At 37.4% G+C, this 17,822-nt stretch overlaps 2 protein-coding genes across 8 annotated transcripts in view; one reads left to right on the plus strand and one right to left on the minus strand.

Moving 5' to 3' along the window:
* The window catches only part of LOC109100816 (calcium/calmodulin-dependent protein kinase type II delta 2 chain), a 34,883-nt gene extending 33,349 nt beyond the window's left edge, over positions 1-1,534 (plus strand). For 6 of the 7 annotated variants that reach the window (XM_042723014.1, XM_042722938.1, XM_042723044.1 and 3 more), the window contains 3 exons: positions 96-190; positions 276-504; positions 1,335-1,534. In XM_042723014.1, coding sequence (XP_042578948.1) covers positions 96-190; positions 276-504; positions 1,335-1,338 — 328 coding nt within the window. In that variant the 3' untranslated portion in view covers positions 1,339-1,534. Of the gene's footprint in view, positions 1-95; positions 191-275; positions 509-1,334 lie in introns of those variants that run through there. The other variant, XM_042722974.1, reaches the window with a different exon arrangement.
* A 1,332-nt stretch (positions 1,535-2,866) lies between these two features.
* LOC109052457 (ankyrin-2-like) overlaps positions 2,867-17,822 on the minus strand; it is a 67,897-nt gene continuing 52,941 nt past the window's right edge. The window contains exons 36-46 of the mRNA XM_042766235.1: positions 13,719-13,796; positions 13,361-13,492; positions 13,098-13,238; positions 12,769-12,970; positions 12,559-12,631; positions 11,421-12,356; positions 8,961-11,324; positions 7,669-7,752; positions 7,193-7,357; positions 6,902-7,075; positions 2,867-4,820 (exon numbers count right to left, since the gene is read on the minus strand). Of these exons, the coding sequence (XP_042622169.1) occupies positions 4,800-4,820; positions 6,902-7,075; positions 7,193-7,357; positions 7,669-7,752; positions 8,961-11,324; positions 11,421-12,356; positions 12,559-12,631; positions 12,769-12,970; positions 13,098-13,238; positions 13,361-13,492; positions 13,719-13,796 (4,370 nt within the window). The 3' untranslated portion in view covers positions 2,867-4,799. The remainder of the gene's footprint in view (positions 4,821-6,901; positions 7,076-7,192; positions 7,358-7,668; positions 7,753-8,960; positions 11,325-11,420; positions 12,357-12,558; positions 12,632-12,768; positions 12,971-13,097; positions 13,239-13,360; positions 13,493-13,718; positions 13,797-17,822) is intronic.

The following is a 17,822-nucleotide window of genomic DNA, read 5'->3' on the forward strand; positions in this document are numbered from 1 at the left end:
CTTCAGATGCTTTTGGACTAATTTGAATGCTTTTGGACTAATGTCTGCACACAAATTAAGACTTTTAGCTTTACTTTCTACTCTTTTTCTCACAGAAAGATTTGCGATCCTGGCCTTACTTCCTTTGAGCCTGAAGCTTTGGGAAATCTGGTGGAGGGGCATGACTTCCACCGGTTCTACTTTGAGAACGGTATTTAGATCCAGAACATTTCAATCTTGATGAGCTTTGTATTACAACTGTATTTTGATCGCTGTATTTCTGTCATCTCCTTTAGCACTTTCCAAAGGTAATAAACCTGTACACACTATCTTGCTGAACCCCCATGTGCACCTGATCGGAGAGGATGCGGCATGTATTGCGTACATCCGTCTGACCCAATACATGGATGGCAGTGGGATGCCACGCACCATGCAGTCAGAGGAGACCCGTGTCTGGCACCGTCGAGATGGCAAGTGGCTAAACATACACTTCCATCGCTCTGGAGCCCCCAGCGTGCCCATCAAGTAAGATTCATAGAGCATCTCTACTGTTTAATTTATATGATAATGATATTGATCACAAAAGGGTCATTCAAAGGAAAATGCATGAAAAGCTTTTTATCATTTAATTTGAAAACGTTTCTGTGCAGTCTGACCTCTCAAGAAAGCCAACATTTCAAATACTTATACTTCAGTTTTATTCAGTAAAGATGCATTTTGAGGATGCAAATTGATCATAAGTGACTGTAAAAGATTTCTGTTTTAAATAAATGCTGTTCTTTTGATCCTTCTATGCATCAAAGAATCTTGAAAACAAATGATCACGATTTCTACAAAAATAAAAAGCCGGACAACTGTTTTCAATGTTGAGAATAATAAGAAAAGTTTGTTGAGCACCAAATCTGCATATTAGAATTATTTCTGAAGGATCATGTGACACTGACAACCAGAGTAACCCCTGCTGATAATTCAGCTTTGCATTACCGGAATAAAACAAATACATTTTAAAATATATTAAAATAGAAAGCAGTTATTTTAATTTGCAATAATAATGTACACAATATTACTGTTTCTTTGTCAAAAAAATAAATGTAATAATTAAAAACATTTGTAAAAGATCTTACCAACCCCAAACTTTTAATGGTAGTGTATATTTGAAATAATGGCCTGAGAATGATATGTTATAACGTGTTATTATTCCTAGTGGCTTAGTTGTGCTGAATGAAGAAATTTGGTCAAAAGGATACATTACTTTAAAATGACTTCATAATTTAGTGGAATTTGTTCATTCTAATTTAATATCTTGCTTATTTCTAAATGTTACTGATGTGTTTGTTTGTGTGTATATTTTGTAGTTAATGGAATATTAGGCTTCAGTTTTTTCCAACGGAGGAGAAACCATCAGCAAAAACCCAACTGTCTGTCAGTCAAGCTGGAGGTGTGTCTCCTAAGCCACACCTGCTTTCCAACAACCGCGCCCCTCTCCCCTCCCGCTCGAGGGTCGTTTACATATTACCACACATGGACAAGAGAATTCCGGAGGTCATCACTTACACCAAAACCTGTGGGCCATTCGCATATATGGACAGTATTAAAAGGAGTGTATTTTTAACATTTTCTTTTCGGTTTCATTTTTTAAGCTGTTTTGGTATGCATTTTAAATGTATAGATATGTAAAGATAATCACCTTTCCCCAAGTCTGTACTGTATTTTTATGTCTATTTATGTGTGTGCAATATATCAAATTTTGAAAGATAAGAATGTTAATATTGAGCTTGCTATTGTTCTGGTGATGCACATATGTCGTGATTTAAAAAAATATATATTAATAAATGCTGTCAAAAAGCTTTGTTTAAAAAACTTTAAGAAATGAATAAATATAAATAAATTAAGACAAAAACATAAAAAAAATTAAAAAAATATATATTAATAAATGCTGTCAAAAAGCTTTGTTTATATTTGCTAGCTTACAATGTTTGGCTGATTTACTTTACTTCATTTAAGAGAACTGCAGAATACTAATATGGACTGTAGTTTATCTTTATGTCATAGAATATGAGAAAAAAAACAGATATCGAAGAGAATGTAGCATATGATACATCAAACATTGACAAGCATAGGGTAATGCATTTTTTGAATGACCATGCTGTTTTTTTTTTTTTTTTTTTGCTCTTGTTTATGTTGTGTAATTCATGGTTTCCTTATCAAATTGTGTATTTCTTTCAATATCATAAGGCTCTTATATTGTAATGATGACAGCGTTTATCATCATGACCCAACATATCTAGAAGTATCACCCTACCCTACCTTCAGATCTATGTAGCTTAATTTTCCTATATCGAGTGGCTGTAAAAATATGATCCTTTGACTTTATATCATGGCTGTATGAGAAAAAGAAATATAAGTAGCTTATGAGAAACTACATGTATCATTTTTACACATATTTGTGCTTTTTATTTATCCTGACATTATTTTCGCTCATGGCAAGAAGAGCGAAAGTAAACCGAGCCTGATTTACAAGCGTGCACACTGCCCTTAGTGGCGACTCAGTGTCTGTGCGCCACTCAATTGGAAGCTGATGTCAAAGAAGGTGATGTCGCAATGGAACGGTCTTCCTTGAGGAAAAACCTCACCACTACTGGACTATGCCAACACCATGCTTTCCATTTTCTCCATGCTCCCTTTTCTCTTCTTAAAGACATTTCCTCTGCTGATACTTACAGAACCTCAATGCCAATATGAGGATGTGAACTACATAATTTGTTGCCATGGTGGCGCTAGCAAATCAACATATTTAATAAAAAATTCAATAAATGTGTGATATGTACTGTATGCATGATGTCATGTTTCAATTTTCTTTTCAAACACGACCATAAAACAATGACCATAACGTGACACTTATACACTTTTATTCTCGTTCAGCCATATACACACACTGCATCCAAGGTATAGTGTTTAAATGTCTTTTTTAAAAGTCATATAGTAAACTAATACATGCCTTTAAGGATAGATATTTATGTACTATATATATATGCATATTCTTATCTCCACAGACATAGAATGCGGATTCAGTAAATCAAACGTGGGCCAGTCACAGTGAAAGTAGTAGCAGTGTTCAACTTAATGACATTGCTCAGTTTAGAGGATGACTTTTTAATGCTGATCCAGGGCCAGTTTCCCAAAACCGAATTATTATAAGGAGGGAAAAAGCATAGCTGGCCTCAGATCAGCAGGAAAAAACAACCTCTGCTAACACCGCTGTATTAATCTGCATTTAAAAAGGAAAAGTCATTTGAATATTACAACTTCCCAACATTCTGAACTGAAGCCAACCTTATATTTGAACCATAAAGAAAATATTCCCACTTATGTTTCATGACACACACAAAGTATCTAAATGAAATACATCAAAATAAAACACTCTTCAAGAAAAAAAAAACATACATCCCTTATGCTCACTTCCGAAACCAGTAACATATTTTAAAAGCATTCACCATTATAAATACCTCAAAGCAAGATTCCTCAACACATACTGATATTTTGATTACTATGTACAGAACAAAATTAATATAATTTGAAAATAAAAAAACAAATTTTTTTAATAAACAGTCAAACACACATACTCAAAGAAAATAATACATTTAGAAAGTTAAAAATAGAATCATATGCATAACTTAACTGATCACTTGAATTTGATTCCACCTTTGCTTCCTGAGTCCCTCTTTAAATGCCTACTAAATTAAGTTTAAAACCATAAGCCGCATATTAATGTGTTCTATTGCAACAAAAAGCTCTACTGAAATGTGATGATAAGGATGATGATGATAGAACTGCTACAGATCACAGACACAAAGAGAGGGGTGAGACGAAATAAGACAGTCGTCTAACCATAGAAAGAGTGTGTTATTAATAAGTGACTGCTGCTAGCTAAGCATGCCTGCTAATATCCTTACAGGTGGCTAATGTGATCTACTGTCATTTTAAAAATGCATATTATATATACTCTCCATGGACAGAATACACAGACACACAATACCCCAACAGCTGATAAAGAAGGCAAGAAGTTTTCAGACATCTCAACTGTTGAGATCAAAAGAGCATGTCATGATGTGGCGATATAATGCAACGATATTCAAAAGTTGTGGTAGGCAGTGCAGTACAGGTTCTGTTAGTTCAAGCTTAAATGTTCTGAGTATGAACAACCAGGACTTTTTTTTCTGTTTTGATAAAAACCTTTTTGGTTATTGTGATTTATTTTGTTTGTGTTCATTATTTCATTTGTATTATAATTGAGGGATTAGGAAAGGAAAGGAAAGGAAAGGAAAGGAAAGGAAAGGAAAGGAAAGGAAAGGAAAGGAAAGGAAAGGAAAGGAAAGGAAAGAATACCAGTTGGCCACAATGAAAGACAAACAGATAAACACTTATGGTAAACTGGGAAAAAAAGGAGAGAGAAAATATTGTCTGTTGACTTAAACTGGGCGAACATCCAGTTTGACTGGACAGGAAGACTGGAAGTGGCAGGAGTGAAGTGCACTCTGGGATTGCATGAGCATGGTGCATGGGAGTGGTTAGGAGGGCAGACAGGCTCAAAGACAGGAGCGATGCAGATAGGGAGAGGAAAATGAAGGGGAAACCATCACTCGGACTTCTCTTCAGCTTCCTCCCTCTCTTCCTCTCAGTCGTTTTGGGCACAGAAGTGGTGAATGAGGTGATGCAGGTGATGCTGTAGGTTGTCATGGGGCTCAGACCGACCGTCTATCTGCTCCACGCACACCCGCTTCTGTCCACCAGCATCCTTCACTACTGACCTCCTGTGGGTTCTAGACTTCTGCATCCTCGTTCTGTGAGTGAGATGAAAAGAAAGAGAGGGCAGAAATCAATGCTTTCTGTCCTTCCAGAAGGTTTCAAGAGAACCCCACCCCCCCAAAAAAAACCTTGAAAATACCATAGTACTTTTTAAAGTGTAAATTCAGATTTCTGATAGGAGAGAGGAAGAAAACATTTTATTAGAGAAAAATAAAATGTAAAGACATGCTTTGTTAATAAATATACATACATCACTGCCAAACATAGAAATTCTAAAAAACAATTTTATTTTTAGCAAGTAAAAGGATGCATTTGATTAATCAAAAGTTACAGTAAACCATAGTATAAAATATGTACAATGGTTTACTGTAACTTTTGATTAATTAAATGCATCCTTTTACTTGCTAAAAGTAAATAGTTTTTTAGAATTGTTGTATACTGTAGTAATACGTACTGTAATCAGATATTATATAGTATATATATACAGTATACAAGTAGTAATACGTACTGTAATCAGTAACTAGTAAAGTAACGCATTACTTTTTAATTTACAAGAAAATATCTGAGTTACTTTTTCATACGCCAGTTACTTTTTTCCCATTTATTGATTGTCTCCATGTTGAGAGAAATCGTAAGATGTCACTGTAGTTCTAGAATAAATGCGAACTAGCATTAATTAATGAGATTAATGCATTAATCTCACTTGCAAAAAACAAAACAAAAAACAGATGTAATGCAAACCTGCAATCCCTGCCCAGATTGAAAAAATAATGCAAAAGTAACGTAACACGTTACTTTCCATAAAAAGTAACTAAGTAACTTAAGTTACTTTTTTAGGGAGTAACGCAATATTGTAATGCATTATTTTTAAAAGTAACCTTCCCCAACACTATGTATATATATATATATATATAAATATAAATATATATATATATATATATATATATATATATATATATATATATATATAAAATTCTAATTCAACTAATTCTGTTCTTTTGAATATTCTATACATAAAAGAATCCTGGACTTATTAAGCAGCACAGCTGTTTTCAACTGACAATAATAAATGTTTCTTGAGCACTAAATCAGCATTTCAGTGTGATTTTAAATTGCAATAGTATTTCACAATATTAATGCTTTTACTGTATGTTTCATCAAATAAATGCATCCTTGGTGAGCATACGAGACTTCTTTTAAAACATAAACTTCTAACTGACACTACACTTTTTGAACATAGTGTAAATATTTTTTTCCCCTTTTACTTGCCCCTTATATGCACACTGTCACACTAATATGCACACAAACACCATGCCTGTCTCTCAAACCTCCTGATCACAGATCCATCAGGCTGCTGTATTTCCTGTTCTACCACTTGAGGGATCTGCACCTTCCTAAAACCTCCAAAGTAGCTTAGAGCCTGAGGGAATGAGGCACACACTACATTAACAGTAAATGAACCCTGATGAAAAAGAGTAACTATTTGGGTATGTAGGACCATACTGCAGAGGATGCCTTAAATATTCATGGCTATGTTCAAAATAGAATAGCACTATTTTATCAGTAGTACTTCTGCAGCATGTGAGTGTTCTGTTTGCATGGAGTACTAGGATGACCAACATTTGCAAAGAATAATGTATAACATGATGCAATACACTTGACTTTACTGGATTATTATCATCTCTTATGAATGATTAATATTAATATTTTGACACAAAATTTGATAAAAAGTAAAACAACCATCTTTATTTCCAAGATGATCATGAATGCTGTAATACTATATTTTAAACAGTAGGCATGAATTCACAATAAACATTGTAATCACATGCAATGTAGTGAAATCATGTTTAATTTAGGCATCCAGTCACCATCCTAGAAATGTAAACAATTTGTACTTTTAGTCTTTTCTTCTGTCAGTCTGATTTAAAATTATATTACAATAGTCAGAACAGATGTGTGTAACATATCAAGGTGATAAATTGGAACAAACTATGATAGAACTTTTGGCTAGAATAAATAAATATTATGGGCATAATGCTACGACAGTGGTAATTATAGAATGTAAAATCTGATGTTGTAAAAATGTCAGGAATGACTGCTGTGATTGGCAGCTCACCTTGGTGAAGTCATCCCGGGCAGAGGGCAGGTCTGTGGTGAGGAAAGGATCTCCCTCATGCTTTTCCAGCTGTTCTCCATGTAGCATTGTCGTCCGGACCACCTGTTTGACCTCTTGGCCTACAGCAGATTCCCCCTTTGAAGCTAACATGTGGTCTTCCTCATGGAAAGTCACCTGAAATAAGCAAAACTTTTAAAATGCCCATATCTTTGAGATTACATTAAATACAAATTAAGCTGATTTAGTTTCATTAATTTCATTACATGATTAAGTAAGCAAAGCATTACACACCTCTGTCTGATGTCCTTCACTCTTCAGTACTGTCCTCTTTATTACTTTCGAGTATCCGTCCCCCCGTGCCACGCTGAAAGGCTGCTGGGCGGAGCCCTCTACCCTCCCCTGCTCTGTCTCCACCCCATCAGATGACACACATCGTCGAATGACCTTCCTGGTCACCTGAGAAGGTGAGAGAGCGAGGTAAACAAGTCTGATTGGAAATGATGTATTGGTTAGTTGGATGGATGACAGGGTGAATGAATGAAAGGATGGATGACTGTTAGTTGACGTAATTGCAAAGTTACATATAGTTGGTAGAAACTCCAGAAGTGGACTATCAAAAAGTGTTTCCAAAGATGGATGGATTAAAGGAAGGATGGACTACAAGATGGATAAAGGGTAGATGGATGGATTTAATGGTGAATGGATAGATGGCTGGATTAAAGGATGGATGAATGGATGCACGAATACTGCAAATCTTAGATATTTACCTTCTTCACAACCAAGTTTCCCTGTGCATCTGTGTACTGCTCTTCTGTTACCGACTCTGGAGGAACATCTGGAACATCATCACCCTGTAGAAGAAATCAGACACTTAATCAATACATGTCAATGGCTAAAGCAGTGTTTACCATAACGGGAAACAGCTGCCCCAGCTTGGATAAAGGTTAGGGTTAGCATAAGAAGAAGAATAAAGAAATAATATTGAAAATATTCATCCAATATAGAAAGGCGTACACTTCCTGTAGAAGTTGTCCATTTTAGGGTGATCAAGGGTCAATAACTCTAGAAATATACTATATAGGATGTTTTCTTAGTTTAAAATGGACAACTAATACAAACCATTGAGAAGCAGGGAGGTTAAGTCACAGCTGAAAATGCAGGATTTTAAAATCGAGTCAGTTTCCGAAATAAATCTTAAAGTTGCATGAAAAACCATCACAAAGCATTTTGGTAATAGGTTATTTAGTAAGCCTAGGCAAAAGTTATGCACCAAATGTATGTTAAGAAACACCACAATATCTTTCACACTGAACCTCCAAAATGGAGCAAGCAATCTTCAGTCACAGATATACCTGAATAATTACTCTCCTTCGGACAACTCTGGTGGTCAGCGCATCCTCATCAGAGCTATCTGACAGCACACCTAATGCCTCGTCAATCTTCTAACCACGCAGTATGTATGAAAAATCATGCAATAATATAAGACAGAAATGTCTAAAACGTAAAAATACATACATTCGACAAATGCAATGCTGCCCCCTCTGCTAAAATAAGACTAAACTAGAATCTGACAATCAAATATCAATAAGACAAATGCCAATTCTTTTTTTAACAGGTTTCTTGTATAAAACAATTGTGTGGTAAGAAAGTTACTTCAAAACCAAAAGCAACCAGTTGCTTAGTTGTTAGTATAAATATCTATGAAAAATAAAAAACAACTCTTAATTGTACATATATTATGATATAGTTATTCCTTACTTAAAAAATCCTGCATATTTAGTGTATGACCTTACAATGTCATAAATGTAGTACATGCATCAGCAATATTTGAAGAAGATGACAGCAATTTTGATGGTGTTAAGGCATGAATGTGACATGATCATGTTTTTTTTTTTTGTTGCTTAAGCAAAGGTTTTCAGGTTTTAAAATCCACCTAATTAGTGAAAATGTTAATGTTAACCAAACACCATCCCTTCAGCAAACTCATTCAGCAGGAAAAGAATTAGGGTAGCTCAGAGAAGAATGGGTGGAGAGGGGAGGTCATGCTGAGGATGCTTACCCTCCTCAGATCATCATCATCATTATACTCAGCCCCTCCTCGAGGAGGGAGCTCCAGAGGAGTTTGCATAGAAGATTCAAGACTTTTCTGCTGACATGGAAAGTAAACATCTTTCTCCTCTGCATCATCATTAGGTTCGTGGATGATGAGAGAATCCTCAAATTCTTCACTGTCTGATGACCTGATTGACCAACGAGGGTTCTCCTGGGATGGCATATATTCTGAGGGACTTCTGATATTTGGTTGTTGTTGTAATTCACAAACAGTCAACCTTAAGACTTCATTACTCAGTGCCATAGCGCCTTTCCGAGGTTCGTCTTCTTCAGAATTGTCTGAGTTGGTCTGTTTGCAGTCGAAAAAAGCCTCAAGGTCAGAGTCATCATGTTGTTGATCAACGCTTAGTAAATCTTTGTGTTTTGGTTTTTCAACTTTGCCAGGTTTTGGTACATCAGAGATTTCTAATTCCACATTTTCACTAGATTTGGGTGACTCAGTTGATGTTTCTTCAACTGTTGACTGTAGTTCTCCTGTGAATGAGTCTTGGGATACATCAAGAATTAATGAAACACTGAGAGTTTTATCAGATAATGGCTGTTCTGGTTGAACTGTTTTCTTAAGTTCCTCAAGCATTGAATTCATGCTGATTACCAAGGGTTCTGAAGAGTCAGAAAGACAAAGGTCAGAGTGTTCTTCCTCTGATTTTTGGGATGTTGCACCAGACATAACTGAGTCTGATAATAGTCGTTTGGAATCGTTGGTAGTTAAGGCCTTGTCACTGTCATCTTGAGAGAGTGGCAGAGTTAGTCCTGCCTCCTGGGAAACAGGTTCATTAAGAGCTGGATTCATGTTCAGAGTGAGCATCAAGGGTTCAGAGGACTCTGACAGACAACGGTTAAAATGCTTTTCTTCTGACTGCTGGGTTGCACTAGAGATTATTGACTCAGACTGCAGTCGTCTTAAACCTTTGGATACCACTGCCTCCTGTGAAACAGTTGCTGACCCAAGTTCAGAAGACTTCTCCTTGAAGTCAAAATGCTGACATGTTATGACTGTTTCTGGTGTTTGTGGACTAAGGTCAGAGTTACAGAAAGGTGAAGATTCACTCAGCTGTGCAGTTTCGCTTTGAATCCACATGTATGGGTCAGTCTCAGATTGGGATAACAATTCTTTCTTAAAGCCATGACTGTCATCGATGAGAGGTTCAGTGGTTAAATCCAATTGTGTGCATACTTTTCCCTCGTCAGGACAATAATCATCTTCCTGATCATCACAATGGAACCCTAATGTTTCTGGCTTTCGCTCTGGAGACTCTAATAGTTGCAGATGTGGTTCATGTTCATGGGAATCAGTTTGTTGGTCTATCCTAGGATCAACTTCAGGCTCTGAAGGATGCTGTGGGGTGCTTTTGGTATTACATTGTTCTTGGTTTAAAACTGTGATCTCATGACAGGTAGATGATTGCAGTGATGCAGAGTCAATTGTAGAAGAGGATTCAACAAGATTTTGTTCTACTACTATATGGCTTTGCAATGATGGCACTGGATCCAAATCACTAAGCATTTCAATGCTTAGTAAATCTTTGTGTTTTGGTTTTTCAACTTTGCCAGGTTTTGGTACATCAGGGATTTCTAATTCCACATTTTCACTAGATTTGGGTGACTCAATTGATGTTTCTTTAACTGTTGATTGTAGTTCTCCTGTGAATGACTCTTGGGATATATCAAGAATTAACGAAACACTCACCTCAGAGCTGAGAGTTTTATCAGATAATGGCTGTTCTGGTTGAACTGTTTTCTTAAGTTCCTCAAGCACTGAATTCATGCTGATTACCAAGTGTTCTGAAGAGTCAGAAAGACAAAGGTCAGAGTGTTCTTTCTCTGATTTTTGGGATGTTGCACCAGACATAACTGAGTCTGATAATAGTTGTTTGGAATCTTTGGTGGTTAAGGCCTTGTCACTGTCATCTTGAGAGAGTGTCAGAGTTAGTCCTGCCTCCTGGGAAACAGGTTCATTAAGAGCTGGATTCATGTTCAGAGTGAGCATCAAGGGTTCAGAGGACTCTGACAGACAACGGTTAAAATGCATTTCTTCTGACTGCTGGGTTGCACTAGAGATTATTGACTCAGACTGCAGTCGTCTTAAACCTTTGGATACCACTGCCTCCTGTGAAACAGTTGCTGACCCAAGTTCAGAAGACTTCTCCCTGAAGTCAAAATGCTGACATGTTATGACTGTTTCTGGTGTTTGTGGACTAAGGTCGGAGTTACAGAAAGGTGAAGATTCACTCAGCTGTACAGTGTTGCTTTGAATCCACATGTATGGGTCAGTCTCAGATTGGGATAACAATTCTTTCTTAATCCATGACTGTCATCGATGAGAGGTTCAGTGGTTAAATCCAATTGTGTGCATACTTTTCCCTCTCAGGACAATAATCAGACTTCCTGATCATCACAATGGAACCCTAATGTTTTCTGGCTTTCGCTCTGGAGACTCTAATAGTTGCAGATGTGGTTCATGTTCATGGGAATCAGTTTGTTGGTCTATCCTAGGATCAACTTCAGGCTCTGAAGGATGCCTGTGGGGTGCTTTTGGTATTACATTGTTCTTGGACATAAAAACTGTGATACCATGACGGTTAGATGATTGCAGTGATGCAGAGTCAATTGTAGGAGAGGATTCAACATGATTTTGTTCTACTACTATATGGCTTTGCAATGATGGCACTGGATCCAAATCACTAAGCATTTCTGGGGTAAGAAAGACCTGATCTGATTCTGGAGAGCCCTTAATGAGGTCTGGAGTCACTCTTGAAACACTTGGATTCACCTCAACGCTGTGTGAGACAGTTTCATCAGCCTCCCTTACAAGAGCATAAGGGGAAAATGAAGGACTAATACTTTGGCCTATTATTTGATTGCTTACAGGAACTGATATATCAACTTCAGATGGTTTGCTTTCATGACATGGAGAAGACTGCATGGTGTCTGAAGTTTCATCAGATTCAAGTAGACTTGCCTCCAATGATTTTTCATTGCTTTCCAAATCACTTTTTTCATATACAGGTGACACTTGATCAAGACACATAGAACTTTCATCTTGATTATTTTCTTCTTGGAGCTGAGTTTCTTCTTGACTAACTACTGGTGAAGTGTTTTGAAGTAGGTCGGGGACTGTGTGTTCAGGTTCAACTGTTGACAAAACAACTGAATTTTCACCTGAAGAACATCTTGCAATAGATACCTGACAGAAATCAAAGATATTCTGAGATGCCTTCGTTGATTGTTGGTGGAATTCTGACTGAGTCTCCACATTAATTGGTGATGAAGAGAGACAAACATTTTCATGGTCTGAAACGTCACACTGAGCTTGATTATCCTCCTCAGATTCTGCAGAAACCTATGGGATAAATTATATGAGGTATGGAAAAGTATGACAAGGGAAAAGAGATGATATTGAAGGGATACTTACAACCATTGAGAGACAAACAACAAACCAAAACAGCACATGTGATGAACATGGGTTCAGTCTGTACTGGGCTTGAGACATTTGGGACATGACCCTCTGATTAAGTTTTAAATGCACAATGCCATGAACTTACTTCTTCATCTGCGTCTTCCTTTGTGGATTCTTTTTTGACCTCTTGAAACAGCCATGGATTGGTGAAGCTGTCCCTAGGAGACATTGAGAGTGGAAAGTAAATGGCCAGGTGGTGTACTACCAGAAGACTGAATGTTTAACTGAATGTTTCTGATAATGTAAACATTGCTTTAAATGTCATTTCAAGTATGTCAATCTATGTATCACTCACTGGTTGATCTCCAATTCTTCAATCATATCCCCATGAATGCTCTCTGAATGGACATTTCCCATTGTTTCAGCCCATGAGGGAATGTCAAGGAGAGAGGCCACAGATAAGTCTTCTTCTGACACAGCTGGAGGATGCCTGTGTGAAGTCTCCATTCTCTGCACCACACGAACACTGTCACCATCCTCTTGGACTGAGGAGAGAGCTACAAAAGACAAAAACATTCACTCTGACAGTATAAAGACTTTGACTTGATGGCTTGTTTTTAGGATTTATATCTTGTGTTTTAGATCTATATGCAAAACAAGAACGTGCTTAAATCATTGCCCTACCTTCACTGTGGTCCAGGGTCCTTTCAATCTCGGCATATGTTCTTGAGGTTTGCTCCTGGATTGACTTGTTCATTTGAATCTCAATAAGATGGACAATGTCCATGCGATTTATTTTAGTGAGTCTTTTAATTAACGTATCTTCTGTGGAATGTGAAACATAATCAGAATCTATTATTTGAAATAGACTTTAGGCATTTGAGTTCTTTTACACATTCTATGATTTCATTTGGACTGTAAAACAAGTAAATAAGAACAGGATTTACCAGTTGCATGCTTTCCTTCTCTCTCTACCCAGTGCTGTAAAAGAGCATGACTCTGCTCTTGTAGTGAATTTGGTTTTTCAGTGCGCACTCGCTGAATCTCATCTTCATTAAACTCCAACTCTTTGGCCAGCTCTAAAAAAATATATATATACATATATGTTGTTAAAAAAGAAGCATATACACTTATGCATTTGCATCATGTTGTTTTAATGTGAGGATGCTAGAGTTTTCTGATCAGATGCTATGGTGTTGCTATGGTATTCTGGGTGGCTTTTAGTATGCTGTTATGTGGTTACTAGGATGCTCTGAAAGGTTCCTAGGTTGTTTACTACCTCAAACCCTTTTTTTTCATACTTACCTGTCCAGCTAAATCCTAGAAGGTCAGCAATGATGGCCAAAGTCTCTTCTTTTCTGTCTGCATCATCATGCCAATCCACTGTCAACATCAGTCAAAGTATTTTTCATTAATACTTAATAAAATGCATTCAAACACACACACACACACACACACACACACACACACACACACACACACACACACACACACACACACACACAAAAACTTCAAACATCAAACTCCTTTTTATCTGCTATATAAACTACTTGGATTATTGAACTATTTCTGACTCTGTATTATGGGATGTGCACTAAATACATTTGAGATATTATGAATATGTGAGTGGAGTTAAGTCTTTATCTCTTTATAAATTGCTTTAAAAATAATTTAAACTTCTAAAGGTGGCAACAAAAAAGGCTAACTGAAGCTAGGTTATTGTAGTTTTACATATGTCTTAAAAGAATGAATGTATGGACTACACAGTGATTAAAGATCTGTTAAAATAATATATGCCTTGTGTAAAACTTTTAACACAAAAAGTTACTGTTGTCATGGTTGTTTTATATTATTTCTAATATTCAAACATGCAGTAGTGGGCATGCATTGCACAGGAAAATGTATTATTGGCAAATAAATGTAATCAATCTTGAGATTTCAGTTTATGTTCACACTGATATGCAAATGAATAAAACATGATATAAAAAGACACAAAACATGACACATAAACACATAAATACACACAAGAAATCACTGAGATGAGACAAAGTACAGCACAAAACACCAGACAACACAGAACAAGAAAAATAAAAAATAAAAAACAAAGAGACTTGCATGGATTAAAATTTTGAAGTAATACGGGGGGCAAGTGCCAAGTAGAGGTACCTTTACTTTGTTCTGGGGTAGTGCTGTCTGAGATTCTCTGCATCTGTGTCTCCACACAATCTTCCCAGTTGGGCCTTGACTCAAAGATATCATCGCCAATGGACGGGGGTCGAATTGATTTCAAACTACTTCCTCTCCCTAACTCAACAGAAGTTCTCTCTCCCTTGGTTTCATCACACTCTGAAGCCGAAGGGTCCAAATCATGAGAGAATTCGTTAGGGAGTTCAGGTTGACTGGAAACAGCATACTGTGGGTTAGGAGATTGTGTGGGTGAAAAAGGCATCTGGGAGGATGAAGTCTTTGGTTTGGTGTAGCTGCTGTGTATGTAAGTGTGACCTTCCACAACGGACATGGACCATTCTGAGTCACCAGTATCTGTTTCAGATTTAGGCCTTTGATTCTGCTCGATGGAGTCCCCTTGTCCTAAAATTTGGTCAAAACTGGCTGCTTTCACAGATATTTTTGGCTTAGATGTTGTGTCTTCTACTTCAGCAACAATTTTCTTGGATGGAGTGTACATTGAAGGTAATGTAGTATAGATTGAAGCATTAGGGGAAATTGTAGATACATGGGTGGATATGGGCATTTCAACAACAGAATGCTGTTCATCTTCCACTGAAGAGTCAGAGGATTCTGGGTCTTGCTCAGAATAAACTGTTCGTGTTACTGTATAAGTGGCAGTGTCAACATTCGGTATCAGTGTGTCTTCATGGATACCATTATCCTCTGTGTGGCTCTTTTGTTCACTTTGGGTAGGAAAATCATACCATTCTGGTTCTGGTTGAACACTTTTAGTTCCAGTTTTCCTAAAGCCATCAGACTTTGCATCAGGTTCCTCAGTAATTCTGTCTTGATGCACTAAACCATCGGCAGGCATCCCAGATGAAGCTACTGAAACAAACTCACCAGCACTGAAATTGACCTGTTCAAATTCTTCACTTGGATCTTCATTTATTGGAAAAAAGACTAACCTTTCTTCTTCTTCCTCCATGGTCCTTTTGGTCATGTCAATAGCGCCACCTCTGGTCATCTCAAATAGTTTTCCCTCTTGGAAGAGGAAAGGATTTGGTGTCCCCTCTTCAGTAGGGGTGCGTCCTGGAGTTGTGTCGGGTGTGGTTCCATGGGAATGTCTCTCTGTACACAAAGCAAGTATTTTCTGCTCCTCAGCCTCAATTTTTGCATCGAATGCCTCGTCATCTTCCACTTCAGCACTCCAGGGAACCAAGTCTCTTGGAATAAATACTGGGATTTCTTCTGGCTTCTCTTCATTGTCCTCTTCATGAATACATAAATCTGACTGGGATTCATCCTGCACTTGCTTTGTAGCAGCAGTTGCACCTACATTGTCAATGGGAGAAACTGGTTCAAGTACTTTTTCAGAAGTTGTGTTCACACCAGTAGACATAGAATCAACAACACCATTCATCTCAGTGCCCATTTTGCTCTCTGCTGATGTAACAATGAGATCGTCCTCAGCTGTAGTCTCACCAATCCCTATACCATGGTACTCTGAAGGGAACTTGTCTTCCTCTTTCTCTACATGTGTTTGCATAGATGTTATGTCTATGCATGTCTGCAAATCAATAATGTTTAAATGGGTATGTTCCTCAGCACCCTTGTCCGTGGACTCTAAAACCTCAGTGATTTCTCCTGAGAGTTTCTGAGTTGATTCATCCAACTCAGGGCTGTCATAATCATCTTCTGACAATGAAGAATGTAAGGGTAATACTTGGCCAGATTGAGTAAGGTTCTCCAAGTACTGCTCTTCTGATTCTTCGGTTAACATTGTGTTAAAGTCTAGTGGACTTTTATGTGATGACAGCACTTCTTCTTCATCTTTTGGTTGATTATAACCACAATCAAAATCAAATTTGACTTTTTTAACTTTTGCATCCTTTTCCATTTCATCAAATGTTTTGATCTTTGCAGCCATCTTAAACATCTCTTCTTCGGGTGTGAATTGCTTTTGTAAAGTGTCAAAGTCATGAAGATAGTCACTGTCAAGCACCTTTTCTTTTTGCTCCAGGGCCATGGAAATGCACTGCATATCTGATGTCTCATGTGACCCTTGGGATGACTCACTTTCTAAATAAATGTTTTGTTTAGCAACTATTTCTTTTCCTACATTTTCCCTGGAATCAGAATCAAAAGCCTGGCTTGTTGAGAAGACCCTTTCAGTATAACTCAGTTGACCAGATTCTTGTCCAGTGGGACTTCCCTCTAAAGAGTCTTGACATGGGGAGTCCTTGGTTGGGCTTGGCTCAATAGAATCTGGGGTTTTCTGGGATGATCCATCTTCTCTGATGGGGTAGTCTCAAACGAGTCTGTTCTACAAAGAGTTTTAGAGTCATTCATGGTTCCAAGCTGCAGAGAATCCAAGCTAGAAGGTCTCTCTGGTGCATCTTGACTGTGATGACTATCTTGTGGTGTCTTCTCAGACTCAGTAATTACATCTGATTCTTTAGGCTTCACATTCTTACAGCTTAAATCACTTTTCACATAATTTGCTGATGTTTCACTCTCCCATTTCGTAACTTGAATTTTATCCTGAATTATTGTCTTTGAAATAGCAGAGGATGGTGACTCAGTTTTGGTGGATGGAGAAGGTGTATCCATCTTAGAATCATCATTGGATGGTGACTCAATCTTGGTGAATAGGGAAGGTGATTCAATCATAGTATCATAAGTTGATTCAGTCTTCTTTTTTATCGAGGTTACTAAACATGTTTCACTCTCCGCTCCTTCATGGGATGTCACCAAACTTGACTGGTGAGTTGTCTCCTGATCCCCTGGATATCTGTCTTCTGGCTCAATAGAATCTGGGGTTTTGGGGGATAATCTATCTTCTCTGATGGATGTGGCCTCAAGCGAGTCTGTTCTACAAAGAGTTTTAGAGTCATTCATGGTTCCAAGCTGCAGAGAATCCAAGCTAGAAGGTCTCTCTGGTGCATCTTGACTGTGATGACTATCTTGTGGTGTCTTCTCAGACTCAGTAATTACATCTGATTCTTTAGGCTTCACACTTTCTTTACAGCTTAAATCACTTTTCACATAATTTGCTGATGTTTCACTCTCCCATTTCGTAACTTGAATTTTATCCTGAATTATTGTCTTTGAAAGAGCAGAGGATGGTGACTCAGTTTTGGTGGATGGAGAAGGTGTATCCATCTTAGAATCATCATTGGATGGTGACTCAATCTTGGTGAATAGGGAAGGTGATTCAATCATAGTATCATAAGTTGA

Source organism: Cyprinus carpio, chromosome A1, assembly GCF_018340385.1.
Source record: "Cyprinus carpio isolate SPL01 chromosome A1, ASM1834038v1, whole genome shotgun sequence".
NCBI classification, from domain to species: Eukaryota; Metazoa; Chordata; class Actinopteri; order Cypriniformes; family Cyprinidae; genus Cyprinus; species Cyprinus carpio.